The 24,076-nt window shown below is 36.8% G+C and overlaps 1 protein-coding gene across 4 annotated transcripts in view; it reads left to right on the forward strand.

The window, feature by feature from the left end:
- Positions 1–24,076, forward strand: part of LOC136858116 (ATP-binding cassette sub-family G member 8) — a 312,642-nt gene that overhangs the window by 245,116 nt on the left and 43,450 nt on the right. For 3 of the 4 annotated variants that reach the window (XM_067137421.2, XM_067137423.2, XM_067137425.2), the window contains 4 exons: positions 670–778; positions 12,443–12,684; positions 18,254–18,470; positions 22,192–22,416. In XM_067137421.2, coding sequence (XP_066993522.2) covers positions 670–778; positions 12,443–12,684; positions 18,254–18,470; positions 22,192–22,416 — 793 coding nt within the window. The remainder of the gene's footprint in view (positions 1–669; positions 779–12,442; positions 12,685–18,253; positions 18,471–22,191; positions 22,417–24,076) is intronic. The other variant, XM_067137422.2, reaches the window with a different exon arrangement.

Raw genomic sequence — 24,076 nt, forward strand, 5'->3', positions numbered from 1 at the left:
TTCTCTTTCTGAAATACATGTATATTGTCTGTAGATGCTACATAAAGGGGCTTGATAGCTTTAGTGGCAAATTGTATTCAGTAGATTCAATTCAAATATTTTAAGCAGTAATTTGTTTATTTATAATTCTAAAGTAAAGCAGTTTTAATGGGGCATTAATTAGAAGATTATTATCAATGTTTAAGACATAGTACTCAGGTCAGACCAATTCCAAAGAAATCAGAGGTAGGTAGGGAAGGATGTTTAAAATAATGAAATAAGCCTGTACTGCTTATGTTAATCAATGCCAAACTGTCTCAATTTAACAAGATATCAGGTGTGCCACCTTTCTTGTCGAAGGTCTATATTTGAATCATGATGATAGAATGATTTATTTTTTGTATTTACTGGTTTTGTTTAAATGTTTACTTTCTCTGAATGAGTGAAACATTAATCCAGAATATAAATACCAAACTATACAACTTTACAGACCAATTAATGATAACCCACTCCACTTTAAAATACATTTAAGATCTGACAGATCAAACCAAAATCAATATTCAATTAAATTTTACTTAAAGTGGCAATAGTTACTCCTTAATTTCTGCAGCAAAGCATTTCCTGAAAAAATTATGTACATAAGAGAACAGTTGGAGAATTCATTATGGATTGTTGTTTCTATGTTTGCAGGTCCGAGGGCTGGAAGTGGAATCTCGTTCCAATAAACAGTTGCTTTTGTTATCGGGTGTTTCATTTGAAGCTCATGGTGGAGAGATCATGGCTGTTATGTCGACATCAGGTGAGTTATATGATATGCTGTTAGACTTCTTCTTCTTCTTCATTGTTATATCTAGCCTACACTTATCACATTTCTCTTTCTCTCTCTCTCTCTCTCTCTACTACGTAACTTCTGAACCTATGTTGTTATTGTATCTGTGTTGACAAAAGCCCACGTTCCTACTGCACATGTGAAGTTGATTTGGTAGCCCATGTCAGTATGTACCGAAGCTTGTAATTTTAATAAACTGGGACTAGGACTGGAAAGGCACCTTCTCCCTGGAGTTACAGCAACAAACTAGTAAATCACTTCTACAATGACTGACAGATTTTTACCCAATTCTCAGTTATTTTACCTGAAGCTAATGCACTGTTTGCATTTCACTTTGTGTGGTTCAAGACCTCTTGTATTGTAAGTTTCAAATAGTATGTTCCCCAGAGTTTGTGAGATCTGCTTAGTGAACACAGGGCTTCAAGTTGCTTCTTTTTTACTTGGACTGGGCTCATCTTTCCCAGCTAAACTTCCTTGGCCAACTCTTGTTGTTTATATACCATGACTATAAGGAATACAAAGACTAAAAGTCTTACATAGCCTTCTTCTTTCTTTCCTTTGACAGTGAGCGTAGCATAGGGGGAAGTCAGAAATAAATGTATTTAAACATCTGTGTCTGTCTGTCTGTCTGTCTGTCTGTCTGTCTGTCTGTCAAAGTTTTCATTCCCCGCCCATCGGGTGGGACGGGCTCCCTAGATCGTTACGCGATCTCTCGGGCCGAGAGAAGTGAGAAGATCTGGGAGGTGTGAGAAATGAAGGTGGGTAATGCGAATCGATATTAGGTGGAGAAGTGATGAGGGTCTCTTGGTTGAGGAGATGTTAGGAGTTAGCTTGGGTGGGGAGATGAAAGGAAGTGAGGATTTATACAGGAGTGTCGAGATGGAAGTTGCAAGAGGAAATAAGGTGGTGTAGTGTAGAAGCTATGTGGGAAAGGACAGTCGTGAGTTGTCTGAGATGGTCTAGTATAGGTGGGGGAAGTGAGATATGAACAAAGGGGGTAAGTGGACTGACGTGTTGTGTACAGTAAAAAGGAGGATGATTGAGCCGGGTGGGACGACGAGATGTGGATTGAGGATTTCGAGTGTGGGGAAGGGAACGAGAGGGTTCAACATTATGGCGACGGCCGTAGATATTGACACCATGGGAGATGAGGTGGTCAACTGCTGCTGCACTGGTGAGCTGGAGACGGATTAGATAGGTGGGGCCGTGGGTGTTAAAGATGCGAAATGCCCTCCAGATGGGTATGCCTTGACGACGAAGTTGATGGTGAAGTTCCGCTGGCGAGATGAGGGGGTCGACACCGCGAACGACGCAACTGAACAGTGTGGGTGGAGTTGATGTCGATGGCGTTGAGCGGTTGGCGGCTGCTGCAGGTGCGGTTGAAGATGGTGGTAACACTGTTGATGGCGGTAACGGAGGTTGACGGGCTGTTGCTGGTGACGCTGTGGATGGCGGCAACAAAGGTTGACTGGCTGCTGCTGGTGCGGCAGAAGATGGTGGTGACATAGTTGATGCCGATACAGATGGAGTTGGCGTAGACAGTCGGTAGATGCGATGGGGGTTGGGGAGGTAGGTTGACATAACAAGCGATGGATGGGACGATGTAGTAGCCGAGCTGAGTGGCTCAGACGGTTAAAGCGCTGGCCTTCTAACCCCAACTTGGCAGGTTCGATCCTGGCTCAGTCCAGTGGTATTTGAAGGTGCTCAAATACGACAGCCCCGTGTTGGTAGATTTACTGGCACGTAAAAGAACTCCTGCGGGACTAAATTCTGGCACCTCGGCGTCTCCGAAGACCTTAAAAAAGTAGTTAGTGGGACGTAAAACAAATAACATTATTATTATTACGACGTAGTAGTGGTGAGGGAATGAGAAGAGTAGGTGTGATAACAGAAGGCTATGGTGGTGGTGATTGTGGTTGTAGGCATGGTGGGGCAAGGTTTAGGGAGGCTAACGTCCAACGAGGAGTCTGCCTATATGCTTTGTTAGCTCGGCGCGAGCGGATTGTAAAGATGTGTAGCCACCCGGCCGATCAAAAATAGCAGGAGAGTCTTCTGCGACGAGTTGTGTAGTCCACTGGAGAGACGTCGATGAAAGACCTTTAAACATCAAAATAAAATGTTATAAATGTTATTGTAAATGTTCATTGATTTTAGTATACTGTGCCTTGTGGGAACTAGATGAAAATCTAGCAGTACCTACATTTGTAAAGAAATGTTCTCTCTCTCCCCACCACTAATTTAGTCAGCTAAGGATAACGTGATGGCAAACATAACTGGCAGTTAGTTGTGTTTTAGTGAAAATCAGAAGGGGATGTAAAGGTGCTTTAAGGCAGAAACGGGTTCCAGGAAGAACATTCCAGGAATTATAAATAACTAAGGGGAGTGTACAGTATATGTGAGGATTTACAGAAGGCAGAAATATTTAGTCAGCAGTATGTAAAGATGCCATTTACTGAATGACAGCCAGCTGGTCACATATGGTCTACTGAGCTCTGGAGATTAAACTACTTTTCCTGAGATGCATGATGACAATAGTTCAAATATTTGATTTTGAAAAATTAATCACATGATTTCCATGATCAATAAAACACTTGAGATTGATCACCAGTAAATTATATAGTTTATCTACCTTTGTTTAGCTCAAAGTATCGCCCAGGTGGTAGATTACTTATCACATGTTTACCTAGCTTTTTTCTTGAACATTTTCATAGAACTTGGAATTTTATCAAACATTTCCCGTGATAATTTTATTCCAGTCCCTTGCTCCTCATTCTATAAATGAATATTTGCCCCAATTTGTCCTCTTGAATTCCACCTTTATCTTCATATTATGATCTTCCCTACCTTTATAAGCTCGGCTCAAGCTTATTCGACTATTGTCATTCCATGCCCTCTCTCCACTGACAGCTCGAAACATACCACATACATTTAACAAATTTCATTACATTGGTCCGTATCAATCAAGAACATTAATTTAGATTACTAGTCCACCTAATCAATACACCTCAGCTAAGGATAACATAAAGGCAAACATAATTGGCTAGAGCATTATCTAAAATTCATAAAGTAGAAATTCCCATCAGACCTATCATTAACTGCAAGAATAGTCATACAAAATCTCTCAATTTGTGCACAAATTTCTTTATAACAATTACAAGTTTTATAATAAATCACCAATTAAAAATTCAGTAGAGTTTTGATTTTTTTTTTTTTTTTTTTTTTTTTTTTTTTTTTTTTTTTTTTTTTTTTTTTTTTTTGCCAGTTGCTTTACGTTGCACTGACACAGATAGGTCTTATATCGATGATTGTAACATTTTGGAAAACTTCAAACTATTGCCACATCACTATATATGTTCCTATGACATAACTAATATGTATCCAAATATCCCAGTCTTTGAAACAATAGGGAAATTGAAGTTGACTAGGGAAATTAGAAGTAGAACATCTTGTTTGTTACAAAAAAACAATTTTACGTTTAATATCTATTTGGATCATTTAGAACACCATAAAATAATAGGACATATTCAAGGCTTAGAATTTTGGATACGATTTGTAGATGATACCTTTGTGATAGTAGTTAAATGTCTGAATAACAGTAATAATATATTACAATTTTTAAATTTGTTAGATCAGAAAATAAAATTTATGTTGAAAGACAATTCCTAATTTTTTTTTAGATGTGACCATGAAAAGAGAGCTTAACAAGTTCTCCTATAAAGTATACAGGAAAGACATGTTTACCCAGGTGACCATCAAAAACAAGTCATTACATCCTGAGAGTCACAAGAGGGCAGCTTATTTTAGTATGGTCCATTGGGCCTTTAATTGACCATTATCTCACAAAGAAATAAATAAAGAATTATGTTTCATACAGAAAATAGCCAGTATAAATGGGTTTAATGCTAATATCATTAACAAAAAAATAAGTAAAGTAAAGAGAAGGAGCAACATAAAATATGTAAACACCAGAAAATCATAAGAATTCTAATTATGCCACATTCTCATTCACAAACCCAGGTATTTTAGAAATACAAATAAAAAATACAACTACCAAATTTCATTCTCAACCATTAACCCTAGAACACTAACCCTATTTCGCCAAACATTATTACTAACCCTTCGTAAATTTGACTACTCCAATTTATAATTGTAATGTAACAGCTTATATTTGCCAAGATTTTGGTTATTTAGAGTTCCTATAGTGTCGTAAACTTAACATGAATCAAAATACGTAGATATTAAATAATTTTATGTGATTATTTATTACATATAGAAAACTTGACGCACGAAAAATATTAAATGAACATGTTTTATAAGAAATGAATTTTATAACACAACATAGTCAAATAAACCCTTAAAATAATGAATGTGGGTTATTTACATTGCAAAGAAACAAAAAGTACCGAGAAAATAAATAAAATAAGTATAAAAACACTGACTGACAGAGCAAATGCAACACCAAGAAGGAGTGGTTCAAAAGGGATGAAAGTTGGGGAAAAAACAGAGACGGCATGGATGAATAATTGATGTTTATTTCAAACCGATATGCAGGTTACACAATGCGCACAGCATCGACTCAGTAGGATGTAGGACCACCGCGAGCGGCGATGCACGCAGAAACACGTCGAGGTACAGAGTCAATAAGAGTGCGGATGGTGTCCTGAGGGATGGTTCTCCATTCTCTGTCAACCATTTGCCACAGTTGGTCGTCCGTACGAGGCTGGGGCAGAGTTTGCAAACGGCGTCCAATGAGATCCCACACGTGTTCGATTGGTGAGAGATCCGGAGAGTACGCTGGCCACGGAAGCATCTGTACACCTCGTAGAGCCTGTTGGGAGATGCGAGCAGTGTGTGGGCGGGCATTATCCTGCTGAAACAGAGCATTGGGCAGCCCCTGAAGGTACGGGAGTGCCACCGGCCGCAGCACATGCTGCACGTAGCGGCGGGCATTTAACGTGCCTTGAATACGCACTAGAGGTGATCAAGGACCGTGGAATCATACGCAATAGCGCCCCAAACCATGATGCCGCGTTGTCTAGCGGTAGGGCGCTCCACAGTTACTGCCGGATTTGACCTTTCTCCACGCCGACGCCACACTCGTCTGCGGTGACTATCACTGACAGAACAGAAGCGTGACTCATTGGAGAACACGACGTTCCGCCATTCCCTCATCCAAGTCGCTCTAGCCCGGCACCATGCCAGGCGTGCACGTCTATGCTGTGGAGTCAATGGTAGTCTTCTGAGCGGACGCCGGGAGTGCAGGCCTCCTTCAACCAATCGACGGGAAATTGTTCTGGTCGATATTGGAACAGCCAGGGTGTCTTGCACATGCTGAAGAATGGCGGTTGACGTGGCGTGCGGGGCTGCCACCGCTTGGCGGCGGATGCGCCGATCCTCGCGTGCTGACGTCACTCGGGCTGCGCCTGGACCCCTCGCACGTGCCACATGTCCCTGCGCCAACCATCTTCGCCACAGGCGCTGCACCGTGGACACATCCCTATGGGTATCGGCTGCGATTTGACGAAGCGACCAACCTGCCCTTCTCAGCCCGATCACCATACCCCTCGTAAAGTCGTCTGTCTGCTGGAAATGCCTCCGTTGATGGCGGCCTGGCATTCTTAGCTATACACGTGTCCTGTGGCACACGACAACACATTCTACAATGACTGTCGGCTGAGAAATCACGGTACGATGTGGGCCATTCGCCAACGCCGTGTCCCATTTATCGTTCGCTACGTGCGCAGCACAGCGGCGCATTTCACATCATGAGCATACCTCAGTGACGTCAGTCTACCCTGCAATTGGCATAAAGTTCTGACCACTCCTTCTTGGTGTTGCATTTGCTCTGTCAGTCAGTGTATAAAAAAGGCATGAAGAAACATTATACTTATAAGTTCACACTATCACTAACCGTTCGTCAATATGGCGACACCCAACCAATTATTACAAGAATGAGCAAAGATATCAACAATTGCACATGCCACAGTCAATAACTGCTCGACAAAATCAGCTACACAAAATAGCGTCACGCACGCATGCGCGGAAGGCAATAAACTATATTATTCTGCTACCTACTGTCGTAAAATTTATGAAGGGTTAGTGTTCTAGGGTTAATAATAACAGTCATTTGTTTTATAACCATAATAGTGTAAATCATAGCAAAGAAAATTACTTAACTTCACTTGAGTACACTTTTAATGAGTACACTGAAGTTAAACCACACTTCAATCAACATTTTTATAAAGGAGGATTTATGAATTGATCACTCAAGTGTTCTTTCCAATTATGTTAGACACATTTGCAAAATTACTAATTGGTTTGATATAAGGCAGTTTGGGTTTAGAAAGGTTATTCCTGCAAGGCCCAAGTTTAAGGATTCCAGTAAGATATAGCAGATATTTTAGATTTAGGAGATCAGGTGGACTGTTTCGCTATTGACCTATCCAAGTTCTTTAACAGGGTTGATCATGGAACATTATTGACAGAAATGATGGGTATTGGAAAAAGAAAAAAAAGTGACTGAATGGATGGCTAAATTTCTAGAAAATATAACTCGGAGAATTAGAGTAGGTGCAGCATTATCTGATCCTGTAGTGATTAAGAGGGAGACCCACAAGGCAGTGTTATTGGATCTCTGTATTTTCTTATTTATTTATATATATATAAATGATTTGAGTAAGGAATGGAATCACAGGTAAGGCATTTTGCAGATGATGCTATACTGTATGGAGTAGTAAGTTAAAAGGATTGTGGACGACTGCAAAAAGACCTTGACACAGTTGTGAGATGGACAGCAGTTTTGCATAGAAGAGCAGACCTCTCAATTTAAATTATTGTGTTGAAGGGATGACAGTTATTCATGGGGATCAGTGTAAGTACACAGGTGTTAATGTAAGGAAAGATCTTTGTTGGAGTAATCACATAAATGGGACTGTAAATAAAGGTCAAAGATCTCTTCATAGGGTTATGAGGGTATTTAGGGGTAGTAGTAAAGAGGTAAAGGAGAGAGTGTATAAGTCACTGGTAAAACCCCAATTAGAGTATGGTTCTAGTATAAGGAACCCTCGTCAGAAATCTATATATATAAAATAACATGTCCTGACCGACCGACTGACTGACTGACTGACTGACTGACTGACTGACTGACTGACTGACTGACTGACTGACTGACTGACTGACTGACTGACTGACTCATCATAGCCATGCCAAAACTACTGGACATAAAGAAATGAAATTTTGAGGATACATTTATATTACAATGTAGGTGCTAACTAAGGGAGGAATTTTGGATATTCCATCGCTAAGGGGGTGAAAAGAGAGATGAATTTTTAAAATGAGTGCAACTGTATCTCAAAAACTGAATAGTTTAAAGACGTGAAAATTGGTATTTGGAATCTCCTTTAAAAATAAGGAAACGCATATTTTTTTGTTTTTGTAAAGTCCTCTTAAGAGGGGTGAAAAAAGGTGTAAAAGGAGTTGAATACCATTTATGAAGATACTTATATCTCAAAAACTGAATATGTTAGAGTCATGAAAATTGGTATTTGGAATCTCCTTTAAAAATAAAGAAACATATATTCTTTTGTTTTGGGAAAATCTACTTAAGAGGGGGTAAACAGGAGTGACAAAGGGGGTGAATTTTTAAAAAGTATATGTACATTATATTTCAAGAACGTAACATGTTACAGACGTCAAAATTGGTATCTGGAATCTCCTGTCAAAGCAAAGGAACACCCATAATTTGTTTTCTGACAATCCACTTAAGGGGAAGTGTTAAAGGGGATGAATTTTAAAATGAGCATATCAAGAGTTTATCTCAAAAACTTAACATATTACAGACATGAAAATTGGTATTTTTAATCTCTTTTAAAAATAAAGAAACATGTATTTTTTTTTTTTTGGATAATCCACTTAAGGGTGTGGGGTGGGTGAAAAGAAATGAAGAACGTGTTGAATTCTCTTTATGAGTATACTTATATATCAAATACTAAAGATGTTACAGGCATGAACATTGGTATTAGGAATCTCCTGTAAAAGTAAAGGAACATACATAATTTGTTTTCTGAAAATCCATTTAAGGGGAAGTGTTAAAGAGGTGAATTTTTAAAATGAGCATATCTACAGTATAATCTCAAAAACTTGATATATTACAGATGTGAAAATTGGTATTTTTAATCTCTTTTAAAAATAAAGTAATACGTATTTCTTTTCTTCGGAAAAATACTTAAAAGGTGGGGGTTGTAAAAAGGACTGATAAAGAGTTATGAGGATTCTTATAGCTCAAAAACTGAAGATGTTACAGTCATGAAAATTTGTATTTGGATTCTCCTTTAAAAATAAAGATACACATATTTTTTTGTTTTCAGAAAATCCACTATAGGGGGGTGGAGTGGGTGAAAAGAAGTGAAGAAAGTGTTGAATTCTTTTCCTTAGGTGTTAAATAACAGAAGGTTTGAAACAAATTTAACTGCTCAGAGAGTTAAATGGGGGTTAAGATCCGAAACACATATATTCATTCCTTCCTCCAAAACAGTTTAATGTACAAAGAGAAAATTCCCAATTGCGGTATATATTTTAAATCCCAGGTGTGAAATTCGAGGGTCATGGTAACTAGTTTTTTCTTCTCATGAACAGGAGACAACACAGAAAATCTAAGATATGCATTTGGAAATATAGGGCATGTACTTATGCATAGTGCCTGAAGACAAATTCTGACTTCAGGAGATTCTCGTAGGAAAGTGACTGAACACAGGCCATTGGCAAACATTGTTTTATTATGGTATAGACAGCAAATACACAAGACTACGTACAAAGGACAGGCCTTCACTGGTTACAGACCTTCGAAATTATCACCCAAGGTTTCCACTGTGCGTTGCCAGTGGTGGGACAGGTGCTGAATACCATTTGCTGCATGTTTGAACATCTCCACCCACCTCACCACTGTTCTATAGGGCATGGTATGCACACCTAATGCTTCCTGCAGCTCTGCATGGCATTGACTTGCATTTCTGCCATGGAGAACTGCTATTTTAATATACGATCATTGCTCCTGCTTGTTGACTTACATTTTGTGATGCTCTCACTCGCACACTGAACTTGGGGGCATGCTTAAACCCACACTGTTGTTTACATACACCATCTAGTGGCATCATACGCAAGTACATACCGTACGTTTCCAAATGCACTTCTTAGATTTACCGTATTGTCTCCTGTTCATGAGAAAAAAACTAGTTGCCATGACTTATGACTCGACCTACGTAGGAAATATTTTTATCGTTCCACTCCTAAAGTGTTAAATGAGATTAGCTCCGTAAACAAAATTATTCATCCCTCCAAAACTGTTTGATGTACAAAGTTGTAATTTGACGAGAAGGTCTTCTGTTATATCCTAGGTGTGAAATATCGTATACTTCAAAATATTTCTTCCCTACGGGGTATAGATGGTGGTTGTCTCTCAAAAACACAATATCCATTCTTACAAAACCGTTCCAGTCACAAACTTAATTTTTTTAATGAAGGGTGGTCTTCTATATCCTAGATGTTAATAAATATACAAAACCAACATATCACAGGTTGGTCGCTTTTCCATCCTATATGTTAAATAAGATAGGGTTTAAAACATTCAAATTCTTCCGTATGGTGTTAAAATGAGTGTTAGATCAGAAAATAAATAATCATTCCCCCAAAACCGTATGGCTATCATTCCCCCAAAACCGTATGACTTACGAACTGAGAGTGTATTTTACAGGCTCAGCTATCAGTGGACTCTCTAAAATGTAAAACTTTGAAAACTTTCAGTTTAAAACCATAGTGAAGCATGGGTATCTTGCTAGTTCTTGATATAAGAATTGGAAAGGAAGACAGCATGATTTGTTCTGAGTGATTTTCGGCAAAAAAGTAGTGTTACGAATGTCTTGCAATCTTTGTGCTAGGAAGACTTGGAAGTAAGGAGATGAACAACTCAACTAAGCAGAATGTATATAAATAAATTGACAAGAGGGTCCACCCTTTCATTGCAATATATTAAGTATATAGTATCACATTAGCTTTAGGGCTAGTTTCAGCCACTTAGTGGCCATCATCAGCCAAAATAAAAATTAAGCAGATCATATGATAACAACTAAAATACTAAGTGGCTGAAACTAGTTCCAAGACTGACGTAATACTATTTACTTAATATATTATATTGAAAAGGTGGACCCTCTTGTCAATTTATTTCTTATAATTGCACTTCAATGCGGAACAGGATGAAATTGATAGTTTATAATTAAGCGGACTGTTTCGAGATGTCGGTGAAGGGATGGCTTTGAATGACATTAGTAGATAAATAAGCTTCAGTGGAGTTTTTAAAGTAGGAGAGGTCAATCATGAAATGATGGTAAAGGTGGAATTCAAGAGGACAAATTGGGTAAAATACTCGTTTTATAGGGAGAGGAATTAAGGACTGGAATAATTTATCAAGGGAGATGTTTGATAAACTTCCAACTACTTTGAAATCAATTTTTAAAAATAGGTAAACCACTAAAGGGAATCTGCCTCCTGGGTGACAGCCCTATATACAGATCAGTGATGACTGAATACCATCAGACTGAGTGGGATTGAATGTGTCAGCCTGGACTCAGAATGCCAGTGCTCTTCTGTTTGTGCCACTCAGCCTGACAGATCAGATTAAATTGACCCACTGAGTTCAGAGAAGTATACAACAATATTAGGGGCAACTTCACTTTTATGTTTTCTGGAGATGGATATTTTAGGATCAATTGCTGTAATAACTGTAGTTCTCATAAAAAAAATTCTAAGAGTGGTCAGAATTCTTGCTCTTCCTTCTGTTACCTTAACTAATTGAGGAGCCACTGATATTTTAATAATTAATTCTCAAATTTACATACTGTTGATTGGAAAAATTGTATTTCCTGACAAATAACTGAAATCAAGTGACTATTCACCAATTCACTGATGTCAGATTTTTATGTCTCTTAGTCCCATTTCCTGATATGGGGCTGGGGATGAGGTGAGATGAAATCATATGGCATGCTTTTATAGCCAGATGTCCTTCCTGTTGCCAACCTCAATTTATGTCAGTATTACCAATCTTAAAACATTGCCCCTAATATTGTTGTATACTTCTCTGAGCTCAGGGGGTCCATTTAATCTGATCTGTCAGGCTGAGTGGCACAAACAGAAGAGCACTGGCTTTCTGAGCCCAGGCTGACAGGTTCAGTCCCACTTAGTCTGATGGTATTTGAAGATGCCCAAATACACCAGCCTCATGTTGGTAGATATACCAGCACATTAAAGAAATCATGCAGGACAAAATTCCAGCAACTTGGCATCTCTGAAAATGATAGAATTAGTAAGTCGGACATAAAACCATTACTATTATTATTATTTAACCTAATCCATTGAGTGACCCAAATGCTATACTTTAATAATAATATCAAGGTTACTGAAGTTTATGTGGATTGAACAGTACAATATCAGTAATATCAATTAACTATAGTCAGTTGCAGTTAATAATCAGTAATAATAAGCTCAGTTTACTTCAGTAAAAATACAAAGTATTTACTAATTATTAATTCTGGATATTGTGAAAACAACACTTTTTAAAGTTGTGTACTGTATGATTGTCAACAGAGGAGGAAGGAACGGGATTGCTTGATGCTCTCTCTGGTCGTTCCTCCAACATCGGCAAAATACGAGGAGATGTGCTCCTCAATGGTCAGTCTGTGCGTTCAAATCAGCTTCAAGATCGTGTCGCTTACGTGCAGAGTGACAGTCACCTCTCTGGGGATTTGACAGTTCGACAGACACTCTCCTTCCACCATTTGTTGCGGCGATCCTGCTCTGTGGCTGGCAAACTTGACACCAAAAATAGGGTGAGTTTTATAATGTTCTTTATTAATTAAGGCGCTATGTGTTTCTCATTATTCAAAAGAATAAGGTTTTTAAATCAATAGATTGTTAGAGATGGAAGTGGTTAGTTTTGATTGTATGGGCTAGTCTAAAATATTCTTCAGGTGTGAAACAGGGTTATATCATCGTTGATGATAGACAGCCTCCTATGTGACAAAAAATTCATTTTTGACATTTTGATATCAAAGGATTTGGAATTCCTATTTCTATACAGTGGAGAGTACCTCCTATCTGAGGAACAATTGGTTGAGCGATAATATTCTATGAACATAAAAATACACCTATGTGTCCCTGCCTTTTCTTGATGACGGATTATCTGTATATATAAAATAACATGTCCTGACTGACTGGCTGACTGATTCATCATTGCCAAGCCAAAACTGCTGAACATAAAGAAATGAAATTTTGAGAATACTTGGATATACAGTCGCTAAAGAGGTGAAGGTGGTGGTGGTGGTGGTGGTGGGGGGTAATTTTAAAATGAGTGTATCTATATCTCAAAAACTTAACAGTTTAAAGATGTGAAATTTGGTATACAGAATCTCCTTTAATAATAAGGAAACACTTGTTTTTTTCTTTTAGGAAAATGCTCTTAAGGGGGAGGGGGGCTGAAAAAAATGAGAAAAGGGTTGAATACCTGTTATGAAGATACTTATATCTCAAAAACTGAAGATGTTACAGTCATGAAATTTGGAATCTCCTTTAAAAATAATGAAATAAGTATTTTTGTTTTTGTTTTTGGAAAATCTACTTAAGAGGGGGTAAGCAGGAGTGACAAAAGGGGTGAATTTTTAAAAGGAGTATATCTACAATATATCTCAAAAATGTAACATGTTACAGACATGAAAATTAGTATTTGAATCCCCTGTAAAAGTAAAGGAACACGCATAACTTTTTTCAGAAAATCCACTTAAGGGGAAGAGTTAAAGGGGGTGAATTTTTAGCATATTAACAGTATATCTCAAAAACTTAACATATTACAGACGTGAAGAGTGGTATTTTTAAATAACACATACTTTTTGTTTTTGGAAAAACACTTGGGGGTGGAAGGGGGGGTAAAAATGACTGAAAGAGGGGTTGCATTATTTTATTAGGATACTGGTATCTCCAAAACAAAGAAAGCACCAACATAAAAATTGGAATTATGAATCTCCTTTAAAAATAAAGAAACACGAATTTTGTTTTTTGTTTTTTGGAAAATTCAATTAAGGGGGTTGTAAAAAGGACTAAAAAAGGGATTGAATTCTTTTTATGAGGATACTTATATATCAAATACTGAAAATGTTACAGAGGCGAAAATTAGTATTTGGAATCTCCTTTAAAAATAAAGAAACATGTATTTTGTTTTTTACCAGAAAATTCACTTAAGGGGGTTGTAGAAAGGACTAAAAAAGGGGTTGAATTATTTTTATGGGGATACTCATAGCTCAAAAACTGAAGATGTTACGGACATGAAAATTAGTATTTGGAATCTTCTTTAAAAATAAAGAAACATGTATTTTTGGTTTTTGGAAAATCCACTTAAGGGAGTGGGATGGTTGAAAAGAAGTGAAGAAAGTGTTGAATTATTTTTATGAGGATACTTACTGTATATATCAAATAGGGCCTACTGAAAATGTTACACATGTGAAAATTGGTATTTGGAATCTCCTGTAAGAGTAAAAGATTTTCTTTTCTGAAAATCCACTTAAGGGGAAGTGTTGAATTGGGGTGAATTTTTAAAATGAGCATATCTACAGTATATCTCAAAAACTAAACATATTACAGAGGTGATATATTTCAAAAATAAAGTAACACATATTTTTTTGTTTTGGAAAAAACATTTAAAAGGGTGGGGGCTGTAAAAAGGACTGAAAAAGGGGTTGAATTCTTTTTATGAGGATGCTTATATCTCAAAAACTGAAGATGTTACAGACATGAAAATTTGTGTTTGGAATCCGTTTTAAAAATTAAAAAACACAATTTTTTTTTGTTTCTGGAAAATCCAATTAAGGGGAGGGGGATAAAGGAATTGAATTCTTTGTTCGAGGATACTTATATCTCAAAAAAGAAGGATATTATGGATGAGAAAATTAGTATTTAGAATCTCCTTTAAAAATAAAGACACCCGTATTTTGTGACAGGAAAGTGACAAGGGAAATCTATTTGGGGGGGGGGGGGGTGTAAAAGGAGTTGAATTATTTTTATGAGGATACAAATAAAAAGTGTACTTAAAACAATGGACCTCTAAGGGGGTTTTGACTCGGGGGTGAGGAATGATGACAAAAATATGCATTTATATGAAGCCGTTTGAATTATGAAGTTAAAATTAGAAATGATATCGTAGGTGTTGAATAACAGAAGGTTTAAAAGAAATTTAACCACTCAGAAAGTTAAATGGGGGTTAAGGTCCAAAAACAAATATATTCATTCCTTCCTCCAAAACCATTTAATGAATGAAGACAAAATTCCAAATAGCGGTATATATTTTCAATCCTAGGTGTAAATAGGAAATATATTTTTTTGTTCCACCCCTAAAGTGTTAAATGAGGTTAGTTCTGTAAACAAAATTATTCATCCCTGCAAAACCATTTGACGCACAAGTTGTAATTTTACGAGAGGGGTCTTCTTTTATGTCCTGTTTATATTTCTCCCCTGAGGGGTTTAGATGGTGGTTGACTCTCAGAAACACAATATCGATTTTTCCTAAACCATTTCAGGCACGAACTTAATTTTTTATGAACGGTGGTCTCCTATATCCTAGATGTTAATAGATATTTACAAACATTCACCCCTTAAAAATGCATTCATTCTTCCATTACTATTCAACATACAAAATCAAAATTTCACAGGTTGGTCGGTTTATATCCTAGATATTAAATAAGGTAGGGTTTAAAACATTAAAATTCTTCCATATGGGGTTCAAATTAGTGTTAGATCAGAAAATAAATAATCATTCACTCAAAACCATTTGATGTATTTACTGAGGTCATATTTTTCAGGCTCAGCTGACAGTGGACTCTCCAAAATGTAAAACTTTGAATAATAACTTTCAGTTTAAAACCGTAGCGAAGCACGGGTATCTTGCTAGTCTCTCATATGGTAACCTCCACATAGGAGGTTTCCAAAAAGTGGATTATATTGCTTGAATCAGAACAACCGTTCACAAAATCCATGCAATTCAAAGTTGTAGATTACTCATTCTTCTTGAATTTTGAAGAAGTGCCTACGAACATTCACTCTCAGATCTGGAACCAAATCTGGAGATCACATTGTGACAGATATTCGAGTTTTGAAATACGTCTCAGATGGAACTACAGTGAAAATGAAAACATACAGCTTGTTTTCCAGTCAGTGACCAAGTCAGGGATAGAACGAACCAAGCCCCCATCTTGCGGTGAGGATATGCCGGCTGCCGAGGCCTGTCACACTCCTCTGGGGCAATGATTAATGACTGACAGACAAAATGGAATGGTAGTGGAAAGTGTGTTGCTGGAATGAGAGATGACAGGGAAAACTGGAGTACCCAGAGAAAAACTTGTCCCACCTCCGCTTTGTCCATCACAAATCTCACATGGAGTGACTGGGATTCGAACCACGGAACCCAACAGTGAGAGGCCGACACGCTGTCACCTGAACCACGGAGGCTCTATAGAACTACAGTATACTATTTAAAACTGACCATGTGGAAATCTATGCTGTATAGCCACAGAGGAGGAGAAGACAGCAGATCACAAGTGTTTCAACAGCTCCTAAGGCCTTGTATGCATCTGAAAGTAACTTTAAACACCTGCAAGAGATGAAAGATGTAATAGAAAAAGATTACCATGTCTTTCATGATGACCTTAAGTTCAAACCAGACAGCAAAAAAACAGTAAACTGGTTACTGGAGGTACCAGTTGTGGTGATTTAGTATTAAATGTAAGTATTTTATTCCCATTTAAGTTTAATAAAGGTTGTAATGCATTATAAAGTAAGATGTATTGTTCATCAATTTCTATTGAAACATCAATGAAATCCTCCACGTGCTACTTACCAATGATGTAAAAACCGCTATGTGGTGTTTCCACTGTCCTTTTATATATTATATATTATATATTATATATTATATATTATATATTATATATTATATATTATATATTATATATTATATATTATATATTATATATTATATAACCAGAATTTGGAAGCAAAATTATCATCAAACACTAAATATTAATATACCCTGTGCTAAAATCTTGAAAAACCAAGCAGATGTACAATGATTACTTGGTAGTGATGTTTCTTCATCCTCCTGTAAAATTAGATTTTTGTCACATAGGAGGTTGTCTATCATCAATGATGATATTTACATTTAATGTGTATTCAAGTTGTGCTGATCCTAATTTGGATTTCTCCCTTCAGGCAAAAGTTATAATTAGGGAAAGAAATAATGATTGTAATAATACTCTGGTGCTCACACTCGGATTTTGGTACTACTGGCAATATTCACAATTTGCTCTCCACTGCAGAAGATTCCTATGTGTAGAATTATCATCATATAGCCTATTTCATGCAACATTTCCTCCATGCACTTGTTTCCCCACATCAATTGCTATGTTCTCCTCATATTTCTCTGCATTTAGCATCAACTATGTAGCATATAATGATGACTTCCTGACAGGCAATTGAACCCATACCCATCAGGGTGAACCACCTTCAGCGTGGCAGCCTCTCTCCTGACTTGTTGATGTGAAATCTGTTTTATGTCTGATTCTGTGATATTTGTGATTTTTAGACTATTTGCGATTAAATAGATTAAAATGGAGAAATATGCTTTGCAACATGAGGTACTATTTTAATATATTCCTGCAATATTAGTGAAAACTATTCACACTCAAAATAGACACCAAAAATTGCTATGACACTTGATCAAATCACTCAATTTTAGGTTCCTAATCTTTCTTGATGTTCTCTAAGAAGAAAAGAGGCAGATGAACCACTGGTGAGCTAACTGGAAGGGTTTGATTACAAACATTGAAGATGCTATTTTTTTTTCTCTTTGCTTTACGTCGCATCGACACCGATAAGACTTATGGCGACAATGGAATGGGAAAGGCCTAGGAATTTGAAGGAAGCAGCCGTGGCATTAATTAAGGTACAGCCCCGGCATTTGCCTGGTGTGAAAATGGGAAACCACGGAAAACCACCTTCAGGGCTGCCGACATTGGGGCTCGAACCCACTATCTCCCGATTACTGGATACTGGCCGCACTTAAGCGACTGCAGCTATCGAGCTCGGTAACATTGAAGATGGAGATCAGAGTTGTGTTGTGTTGTGCAATATAACAGAAAGCAAGTATCTATAGGCCTACACAGTAACATGATGAATAAGATATCTGTGCACTCTTTACAAATCTCTCTTTATTTTTAATTTTGTTTGCATAAGGAATTATCATACTGATATTTGTTGTGGTGATTTTAACTTGTTTGTCTCTGTTCAATAATCTAGTTTATTTCAATGCTGACATTTTGATTCTAAATTTGTCATGAAATCACAATACTTTTCTTTCAGATCGATGCTCTGGTGGAAGACCTTGGGCTAGAGCAAGTACGTCATACAAAAGTGTCCAATTTGACAACATCAGAGAAGCGACGGCTGAATGTTGCTTGTCACCTTTTACTGGACACAGATATTGTAGTCTTAGATCAACCTACACGTGGTATGGACATCTTTGACACATTCTTCCTAGTAGAATTCCTACGTCAGTGGGCGGGAGGAAATGCTGCCAGTAAGTATTACCATCAAACTAGTACTTTCCTTATTCCTTGTTATTTTATGACTTCTTATAAATAACACCTCTAAGTAATATGTACGGATAGTGAATATGAAACTAGCACCATCTGTCAGCCTGAATTTTCAACACAGTGATATCGTCCTGTTTTTTGAATTGTTCTCAAACTAAACATTTTTAGTCTAAGAGGTCCACAACGTTGTTTCGTTTCCGTCTGTTACCTTTTATTTTATTTTCTTAGGTTTAGCACATATTTTGGATACAATTATATTTTATATTCACCCTTTTTCACTGAATTTGTCTCAGCAAGTTATTTATTGCTCCATCTAGTGATATAAATATTGTATATTGTTATTATTTTTATTTCCATCTGTCTCTTTTGTTTTTAATTTGTCCCTTCATTACTTTTTTTAGCACATTTTTAGCTTGTATTATGTAGATTACTTTAACCCCCCCTTATTTCACTGAAGATGGCTCAAACGAGTCAAAACATGTTTGAATTTTATTGCTCCATCTAATGATGGAATTATGTTTTGTATTTCCTTTGTAAATTGAAAACCATTAATACGTAATGATCTTAATATCTTGTAATAGTCGAAGGTATTGAAGATGTTGATTAGAGCTTGTGGTGTGATGTCTGTAACAAGAGGAGAGTAAATACTTAGGAATAAAATTAAAGAGAAGATGGGTTTAAAAGAAAAAAAATGGTGAGTGTATAATCACTTACCCCTTCTTTAACTAACCTTTTCTTTAACTGATTTACATCATTACAGATGAAGGGGTAAGTGATTATACACCCACCTTCTCTTTAATTTTATTCCTAAGATTTACTCTCCTCTTGTTACAGACATCACACCACAAGCTCTAATCAACATCAAAATACCTTCGACTTTCACTCCTTCACGCTAAGATAAATATGACTACAGACAGTCAAATACCCTTCCTCGCTTCTACAACATACTTAAAGAAGACTGTTAACTTATCTTAACATACGAAATTAACAATTTCAACAGTGTAGCAGCTTTGCTTTTTTCTTATCCTCCACTAGGAGTGAGTAAAAAAAACACATTTCTACTTCATTATAAAGTTTAAGCTGTTCATGTTCCAAATTATTTTTCTTACACACTCAACAAGTATTAGGTGCATTAAACCAGGTTCCATTCAGTGTTGCAACGAATATGATCTTGTAGAACTTATGACATGCAGTTTGATACCACAGTTTTAACCAAGGACATTCTTATAAGTTTATGTTAAACAAGCACCTGCATCAATATCCTCATTTTACGATTTGTAAGAGCAATCAGGATCCTGGTTATTCACCTTACAGGTTTGAGATTAAGGCTGAAGATGCCCTTATAATGGGCAAAACATGTTCCTGTACTTAATATGATAAGATTTAATTCTTAATTACAAGATCTCTCATTGTATTGAATAGGTGGAAATTAAAACACTTGTAACATTCTTTGTCGTTACATACCGCTTAGTCAAGCTTTTTGTCTCCTTACTCCCAAGTCTTCCTAGCCCAGAGTTTGCAACAATTTCGTAACACTCTTTTGTCAGAAATCACCCAGAACAAATCGTGTTGCTTTCTTTTGGCTCTTTTCCAGTTTTCAAATCAAATAATGGTCCCATACACTGGAACCATACTCTAACTGGTGTCTTACCAGAGACTTATACGCCAGGCCACCACAAGTGCTACAATACTTAATGCGTAAGCACTCCACAATTTGTCGATCAGCCACTTTCCACGAACATAACAAGACTACGTTCCACGAAGGTTTGAAGTCCAGTCCATTGTAGCCGTGTCACTCGAATACCGTATATCCAGTTTCACCTCCTATGTGTTGGCACCACTTCCTTCCCGTACAGTCTGTCCGCACTACTTCCTTCTCGTACAGTGTGTCAGTTGTGGTTCCCTTCCGCTGTGATGTCAAACTATATAAAGACCTCAGCATTCCCCTTCCTCTCACATGATACATCTGGATTGGTCCTTGCCAGCCAATCATCAGTGATCCTCTTGTCAAGACCACACTGTGAACTCATTCTTGGTCTCAAGACATAAACAAACGCTGGGGTGTTTCACTTGAGTCATAGAACTTTCCTAGTACAACAACAAGTTCATCTCATCAAACACTGGGATGCCCGCATGAGTCATACAAATTACCACAGTCCAATATAGCAATGTTTTCCCACTCGTTCAGAACAAATTACTCATACCTACATATGTGGAGACCTCCCAGCTTACAAATATTAATGATAAAATATACAAATGAAATACTAATAATAATAATAATAATAATAATAATAATAATAATAATAATAATAATAATAATAATAATAATAATAAATATAATAATTAATATAATAATAAATCGAATACTGATAATATCTCACACTTCTACATGTAGTGTGAGGGTGTGATATACGTACTATCTACATACATACATACATACATACATACATACATACATACATACATACATACATACATACATACATACATACATACATACATTATCCACAAAAGGATTCCAGTTCATTACTCATATCAGTTCCAATAATACTGCCTTGCAGAACTCACTCTCAATCATTACAGGATCAGATAATGCTTCACCTACTCTAATTCTCTGAGTTGTATTTTCCAGAAATTTAGCCACTCATTCGATCACTACATTAAAAACACACACACACAACTTTAAGACCAAAGAGGTGCGGACAAATAAATGAAGATCACAATCCACCCATTATCAAGTGTCTGGGCATTAGAACACACAAACATATTTTCACTTAGTTTCTAATTTTAACTGCATATTTTTCTGCTTTACAACATTGTGCGCAATAGCAGTTACCGACTATATGTGTTAAAATTGTTTATTATTCTCAATTCTTATTTATTTGAAACCGTATTTATAAAGGATGTAAACTGGGAGTGAAGAACCTTACAAAGATTACTTCATAGAGAAAATGAGAGAAATTTGAAGATAACTATCAAAGTATGTCTAAGGAATGTACAGAAATTGTTGGACAGTATTTTGTAATTAAGAGAGGAGTACTCATGGAAAGATCATGGTAATTATTATAGTTCTAAAGAATGAAAATTTAAAAATAAATATGAATTTGACTCATAAGATTGAGTAATATTTAGAGAGAAGAATTTGGATTTCCTGTTACCACCATTTTCAAAACCTTAAATAATTTAAGAAAACTAAACATAAAGAAAATTACATAAAGGGTTCTTAGGGCACATTTCTCTCATAAAATTCCTCATGAATTGTAAAAATATAGTGATGTTATGGATCAGGTGTTTTACTGTACATACTTGTGTATACTAGCTCTCTTATAACATATCATTTCATTGCAGTTACTGTTTGTAGAAAGATTAGGGAAGAAAATATAATAGTGCATGGCATATGTTACTTAGGGAAGTCATCCAAGAACAGATATGAAAGATATTGATGACTTCAATGAAAATTTTTAAAGATATTTAATTGTATTCTGATGAAGTAACAGCATTTGCTTTTTGAAAACTAAAGGCTCTGTCAGCTGTCCTTTAAGTATTGTTGGCAGATAAACTGGACCTTGCATACTTTAAATATATAGAATGAGTATAATCTACATATTTTGCACTGGAAATAAAACAGATTATGGTTCTAAATTCACTTTTGTTTTATTGTACATTATGTAATTTTGTTAAAATGCCCATATCACACACACACAGTGTTATCTTGTCTTCCTGCAGTGACCATACCTGGAGTGAGTGGCGGTCGCATAGTGATCCTCACTCTTCATCCGCCCACCTACGAGATCTTCACCATGCTATCCCGTGTAGTGCTTATATCTGCTGGCCGCCTCATGTTTAGTGGACGAAGGCGAGACATGTTAGCCTACTTTGCTATGGTGGAGTACCCTTGCCCTGCATTCAAGAACCCTTCAGATTATTATTGTGAGTTTTCTTTCTGTCTTTGCTATATAACTACATAAAGACTGCAAATTGTAAAATAAATCTGCATTTGAGGAAGAAGGATGAGAAATTATTTTTTTATTTTTCCTAAAGAGGGAAAAAAAATTAGGCTTTCCCCTTCTGAGCATTTTTGAAATCTTGATTAATTTAAGAGAACTAAATGTAAAGATTTTGTAAGGGCTCTTACTGGACGCCGTTTATTGTAATCACGGATAATGTTATCAACCATATTATATAATCACTTTTATGAAGTCCTGTACGGACAAATACTTAAACATTGAAAATCTTCCATTTATTGTGATCATGGATTTGGTTTATGTTATCACATTTGCTTTCAAGGATTTTGTTCTCAAGTATGCGAGTAGAGTGCATACAAGAGAGTTACCAGAAGGAGAGGAGAATGGTGAACTTTGTCCAACAGGCTTAATGGAAGATGAATTTCAGGAATGGATGAACATTGATGAGGGCATCATTACTGATGTGAAACAGACAGAAGACAACATATGTGAGGCAGTTACTTCATCAGAATTAGGTATGACAGGTAAAGAGCACGGAGCAGGAAGATAGCAATGCTGATGATGACGATGTTGCCGAACTTTCCCAACACCAACGAATGCTGAAATGCGACATTCGCTAGATATCTTGTGATGAGGTGTTCAGCGTAGGTCAGTGAGCTTCCAAAAACATTATGAATAAGAAAGATTCATTAATGGACTTTTGAGAGACAACCAGAAGGAAACAACATTTAGGGACTATTTTACATAGCTGAAAACATTTAACTGTATTGCAGTGCTGTGAACCGGTATCTGTTTCATTGCTGTGCATATAGGTTATGAATAAATACAGGAGGCTACCTATCAATTTTTATTTTTCGCCTACTGTTATCAGTCGGTTCATGTTATCAAATCATCTTTGTCTCAGAGTGATTATAATAAGCGGTGTCCACAGTATATATTTTAATGATAAGGTTGGCGGCAATTAGGTTTTCGAACACCATAAATCATTGCGGCATTTGCTGCACCATAGGCTAGGTTCATATGAGCCATTTCTTCATTGGTGTACAAAAATGGAGCCATTCTCACAACTTAGTATCCAATATGGACAGAACAGCCTGGGAAGGGACTATGCTACGGAACGAGAAACTTGTGCGGTTTTACAGAGCATTATCCCTCCTCTTCCCCTCCCTTCCTGAAAGCACAGCAGCAGTATGCGTTCTGGCACAGCAAATATGGAGAGTTTGCCGATTTGAATTGCATGCCCGCGAGTAACAAAGTAGCCTCATTGTCTCGAAAGGGAACATTTTCCTGATAAAGATGTTGATTCCCATAGGGAACCTGAAATATTTGTTCCAAATGTTCCAATTTATACTACCAATATAGTTGGTCCGTTACTGGACATTATAAATTTTACAGTCAACTCATTCCTGGTTGCCAGCGTTTCGCCCCAGTGTGCAACGTTGGGCTCATCAGTTTTTTGCACAAGAGTCGAACTCTGTCAAACACTTTGAGGTAGATCTACTTCTTTCACCTTGTCATCAGATGAATGTCTATCACTCATAATGTCTGCTATAATTTCATCATCAGTGATTTCTTTTTGCACTAACACATCACAGTCCACATTGATGTAGTTTCTGTGTCATAAT

This window comes from Anabrus simplex, chromosome 1 (genome assembly GCF_040414725.1).
Source record: "Anabrus simplex isolate iqAnaSimp1 chromosome 1, ASM4041472v1, whole genome shotgun sequence".
NCBI classification, from domain to species: Eukaryota; Metazoa; Arthropoda; class Insecta; order Orthoptera; family Tettigoniidae; genus Anabrus; species Anabrus simplex.